At 35.5% G+C, this 6,000-nt stretch overlaps 1 protein-coding gene across 2 annotated transcripts in view; it reads right to left on the bottom strand.

Annotated features, from left to right (window-relative positions):
• Positions 1–678: 678 nt before the first annotated feature.
• The window catches only part of CAAP1 (caspase activity and apoptosis inhibitor 1), a 52,542-nt gene continuing 47,220 nt past the window's right edge, over positions 679–6,000 (bottom strand). For both annotated transcript variants that reach the window (XM_023203884.1, XM_023203883.1), the window contains exon 6: positions 679–2,660. In XM_023203884.1, the coding sequence (XP_023059652.1) occupies positions 2,314–2,660 (347 nt within the window). In that variant the 3' untranslated portion in view covers positions 679–2,313. The remainder of the gene's footprint in view (positions 2,661–6,000) is intronic.

Genomic DNA, 6,000 nt, shown 5'->3' with positions numbered 1-6,000 from the left:
CTACATGATAAAAATCTATATTGTAACATCTCTAGGTTTTGTTTTGTTTTTTTTTTTTTTGAGACAGAGTCTCACTCTGTCACCCAGGCTGGAGAGCAGTGGCATGATCTCGGCTCACTGCAAGCTCATCTCCCGGGTTCACACCATTCCCCTGCCTCAGCCTCTCGAGTAGCTGGGACTACAGGTGCCCGCCACCACACTCGGCTAATTACTTTTTTGTATTTTTAGTGGAGACGGGGTTTCACCGTGTTAGCCAGGATGGTCTTGATCTCCTGACCTCATGATCCGCCCACCTTGGCCTCCCAAAGTGCTGGGATTACAGGCATGAGCCACCGCACCTGGCCCCTAGGTTTAAGATTTGAGTAAGACTGAGAACCTTATAGGCATTCAATAAATACCTCTGAACTGATTATTTAAACGGCAGCATCAGATAGATACGTGGTATTTTCCCATTACTTAGGTATTTCTAAAGCAAACATTCCCATTCTCTAAAGCCATTCATTCTCAAAAAGCTCTCAAGTATTTCAACATTTTAAAAGAAGAAGATAAAAAGTTGATTTTCCAAGGTAGGGAATTAAGTAGACTCTAATTTGTTCTGTTCATTCTACCTCACACATATCCACTCCAGTCAAATGTCCTGTAAACCATTCTGCATAGAGTAGAACAGACACACAATGCTTCATGAAGGTGGAGACTTGAATCATCTACAAAGGCCTCAGACCTTTTTTACTCTTATATGTTTAATCATACAGATGCCATCTACAGTATTTTGTAATTAGTAAGCAGCAATAAAGTTTATTCTGTACTACTTTAGCATATTAACTATTACTTTAAGTTGAAATAGAAAAATTATATCAATGTCTTTTGGTCTTGAAGTAATAGCAATGAAACTCATAACTCAAATCTGTTTACCAGCCTAAGAGAAGCATCTAAAATCATTAGGCTTCTTCTATGCTTTATTAGAAATATTTACGGAGGGGAAAAAATGGTAGAATTATTCCAAGGCATGTTCAGGAACAACAACAACAAAAAGAATTTGTAACTGCAATTCCAACGTTTCATAAACGTCCTCTATTTCCATTTAAAAACCCTTTAACATTAACATAATTAAAGCAGCTAATAAAATACAATCCCTGCAACTTTTATATATAAGGAGAATCTTCATATAGTATCAGTAGACCACGGCTGATAAATAAAATACACTGTATTCATTATCAAATATAGAAACAGTTCAAGATTTATGTTTTTTGAAAAAATTAATTTATTTTAAGTTAAGGATCTCTATGTAAATTTATTTTGGTATCAAACAACTGCAATTAGTGATGGGGGGATAAAAGCATCCATAATTGTGGAAGGATGGTAATTTATTTACAAAAACTATACAAAATTAGATTAATTATAACAACTTATCAAAGGTTCCTGAAATCAATTTTGCTTTTGAAAAAGTATCAAAAGTCTTCAGATCCAGAATGACAGCATTTTATTATTTCTGATTCATGAAATTATAGCACATCAGATCTTTAAGCAACTACATCAGATAAAATCCTAGATAATAAAATATTCTCCATTTCCTGACAGCTTGAAATGTAAATGAAAACTTGTTCCATTTTTATTAAAGAAAAAAATCTAGAATAATGCATCCAGTGGTACCGAATACCTGTTAGAATGGCTTGTCTGCTATAATTAAACATGGGCAATTAGTTCCACATTGTTAAACATTGCCTTAAATTAATTCCTTCCTTTAATAAAAAAGTTTTTCTCAGTCATTTCAGATCTCTGTTACTCAGTTTTAACTAGGAAATTTGCATCTACATAAGGAATCTTCAAAATAGTATATATTTAAAAAGTGCATATAAGCAAAACTAAATTTCTCAAATTGTTAACAAATTTAAAGCAATAATTTAATATTATATCGTAAAATATAAGTGGCCTTAACAGAAACATGCTTGGTCAATCTTTTGCTTTTAGGTTTGGTGCCCAAACATTTAAAAATAAAGAAAAAACTACCATGACTCTTTGCTAATGGCTGTTAAGATTTGCAGACACAGCTAAATACTCATCTAACAAAGTATCCAGGCTATTCAGCTATACTGCCATGAATTCATAAGACACTAACACACATTTATAATATAAAAGTAGTCAAAAAAATAAAAAATAAAAAGAAACAGCCACAGGTATTTTAGGGCTAAAATAAGTTGACCTAATAAGGGTTACATGAGAAATAACATATAAGACCCCAAATAAATTTTAGATCAAAATTAAATGATGTGGCTTTGTTCAAAAATACCTAAAATTCAAACTCAAGTTAAATACCTACGCTGGCTTTTTTATATCACCAGCTTTCATTAGGGCCTTAATCGCTCTTGCCCTCATTTCAAGTTCTAGCAGCTCCAGTTGCTGTGCAGAAGGTTGAACATCTTCTGGTGGAGGAACAGCCAGGGTGGCTGCTTTGGGTTCGTTTGGGCTAGACTCTGCCAGTCCTAGAATCTCATTCACACTTTTCTCAATGTCTTTCTCCAGGTCATCTATTTGACCAGCTTCACTTTGGACTGTATTTTCTGGTGCCTCGGGAGCAGCTGCTTCTTCGTTGCATGGGCCTTCTATGTCACTGTCATAAGCATCTGCATTTATACTGAGTACATCACTATCTTCCCCTTTTCCTGTAACAAAAAAAGGAGAAAGATCCATGTTAACCTAAATACCATGGGTCAAAATTTCCTTACTGTTTATAATTTAAAAACTGCTTTGATCCCACCTCCCACTATGGAGTCCCAAACACATTCCATGATCCCCATGCCACTCTCTTTTCCCCTGACTCCTCAATCTTCAAAGCAGATCTAATGCAATGTGAATTCAAATGTATTTTTCATTCTAATTTAGAACATGGGAACATTAAGAAATGTATTCCATCATATGGAGTGCCCATAATCTATTTCCCTAATTAAAATGTCATAACATTTTATATCACAGTAAAGCTTCTGCACTACAAAATGAAAGCTGACACTGGAAATCCTCTGGATAGAATATGGCTTATTATTCAAGTAGTAAAATTTCATTCTAGAAAGTGTTTAAAATACTTTGCTTTATAAACTACAAAAAAGAAAAAGTATCATCAGCAAGCAGTACAACATGTGCATTGCAACTATCCCAATCTTTTCATATGCTTTTTCAAACACTGTGTTCCAAATCAATAAATTAAAGAAGAATGCCTAAGGCCATTTTCCAAGGTAAAATGTGTTTTAATGACGAGGATTTTAATTAACAAAGTTAGTACACCATAATTTTAAAAAATGCGTTTGTTATAAAACTTCTATAACAGATTATGGCTCTCCACCACCTTGTTCTTGGCATTGAATACAACTCAATTCCAGGCATCATTGCAACTTTGAGTACTCACTTATATCCCCAATTAATTTATCTTTTAAATATTGAATTTTTTTTAAAAAAAGTCATGATCCCCAAAATGTTAGCTCTCCCTACTATAAGAAAGCTTTGATAGTGCTTTCCTTACAGTAGGGAAAGCTTCTTTACAAAACATAGATTGACAGATGGTAAATTCTGGTAACAGACTGTACAGGAAGGACATAAACAATTATACTCCATCGGTTTTATAACAGATGATTTACTGACCTTCAGTAATCCTCCTACATGCTTATAATTCAAAAACCACCCCCATTCCAAAATTAAAGTGGAAAATAAAACAAAAAATCATTTTTGTGTCCATAAATAGAACTTGCAAAAAAAAGATTATCATTTTATTTGATGGCAAAGAACATTTTATATATGTCCACAAAGCAACAAATATTTCCAAATAGAAAAAAAAAAAAAAAAAACTACAGAGAATTGAATATAACCTTTTAAGAAGCAATATTTTACACAAGTATTCTAACTTGAGACTAAAACAGATTTAAGAAAGTAAGGCCGGTTGTGGTGGCTCATGCTTGTAATCCCAGCACTTTGGGAGGCCGAGGTGGGCAGATCACCTGAGGTTGGGAGTTTGAGACCATCCTGACCAACATGGAGAAACCCCGTCTCTACTAAAAATACAAAATTAGCCGGGCGCAGTGGCGCATGCCTGTAATCCCAGCTACTCGGGAGGTTGAGGCAGGAGAATCACTTGAACCCAGGAAGCGGAGGTTGTGGTGAGCCAAGATCGTGCCATTGCACTACAGCCCAGGCAACAAGGGTGAAACTTCGTCTCAAAAAAAAAAAAAAAAAAAAAAGAAAAGAAAAGAAAAGAAAAGAAGTGCTAAGTTGTTCACAGTCTCAAAAAATTAATTTTACTGTCTACCAGGCTTTACCTAAAATTTAGAGTGTGTAGTCACTGATTCTGAATAAGAAACTATAGGCTGTATAAAATATTTTAAAAGACAAATTTTTGAAAAATGTGACTTGTTTTTCAGACTAGAGGTTGTTGCGAGATAATGAATGAAGAGCTAAGTAATATAATGAGGGGGTGGATAAGAAGTAAACTGGTAGTTGATTCAGAGGCTTGATCAGACTCAGGTTCAATTTTCTGGTAAGAATATTTAGAAGTGACGTTGTATACTTCCAGTACATAATATATAATTGCTTTTCTTTTTGTGATCATGTCAGTATCCATTGGGATTGGGTATTGTCTATAGTGGCTGATGAGAATACTCTTGATTCCCTAAACCTAACCATTGTAATGCTTTTGTTTGTAATCTAGTTTTCTTCCTGTGGAAACTTTCAGGAATTTTTTTTTATCCTTGAATTCTATTTCACAGGATGTGTCATAGGTTTGATGTTCTACACTTGGCAAGCCCTTTCAGGGTGAAGGCTTTCTTCACCTTCTATCAGATTTTATCCAGATTATTTTTTTATTTTCCCTTTCCACTGTCTACTTTCTTGCTTTCTGATTTACTCTGTCACTTTATCAAGTCCCTGCTCAAATGGTACCTTATCAGATCACGGTGATCACTCTCTGTGAAAGTGTCATCCTACTACTATCTTCTTATCTTGTTTTATTTTTCTTCATTGCACCTGACATTTTTATGTATTTTTACTCTCTCTACTACTCTAATGTAGGGCAGAGATTTTTGTTGTTCACTGCTGTTTCCTTGGTGCTTAAAACAGTGTCTTGTACACAGTAGGTGCTCAGTAATATTTGTTGAATTATACTCAGTTCATGTTGGACTTCATGAGTTGTTCATCTTCATCTCTTAACTTTTATTGCACATTTAAAAATATTTTTTCCTGGATTTTGAGATATGTCCTTAACATTATCTCCCAGCAAATGCTGAATATTTGCTTTTTCGGTCACCCAGGTTGGAAGGCAGTGGTGCAATCTCTGCTCACTGCAACCTCCACCTCCAGGGTTCAAGCGATTCTCCTGCCTCAGTCTCCTGAGTAGCTGGGATTACAGGTGCGCACCACCACACTTGGTTACTTTTTGTATTTTTAATAGAGACAGGATTTCCCCATGTTGGTCAGGCTGGTCTCGAACTCCTGACCTCGTGATCCACCTGCCTTGGCCTCCCAAAGTGCTGGGATTACAGGTGTGAGCCACCACGCCTGGCCGATATCTGTATTTTTAAATTCTAACAATTCTTGGTCTCTGGCTTGTTTTCATTGCACCCTGTTTTATGGCTGCAGTGTCCACATTAGTCTCTCTAATAAGGATATTAAATGGACTGTCTTCTTCCCCTTTCTTCAAAAGATTATCTTCTGATCCCTGGATTTTATTTCTTTTGTTTATCTTGGTCCTTCATTTGTTTTAGCTATGTGTTTCTGGTAGCTGGTTTGGTTTTTTTCAGCAGTTGTTTATTTCTCTAACAGATCTTTTTTTCTGATGTAAAGTGGATGAGGGGTAGGCCTCTCAGAGTAGAGTGCTTGGATATAGGGAAAGGAGGAGGAGTTCAGTTGGCTTAATTATTCAAAATGAATTTAATTTTAATTGCCATGTTGTTTGTTACACAGCCAATTCTTCCTCGCTTCCAAGACTCTCTAAGAAAGAGTTACACTTATCGGCCAGGCACG

Source organism: Piliocolobus tephrosceles, chromosome 14, assembly GCF_002776525.5.
Source record: "Piliocolobus tephrosceles isolate RC106 chromosome 14, ASM277652v3, whole genome shotgun sequence".
NCBI lineage: Eukaryota > Metazoa > Chordata > Mammalia > Primates > Cercopithecidae > Piliocolobus > Piliocolobus tephrosceles.
This window is presented reverse-complemented; position numbering and strand designations above follow the sequence as displayed.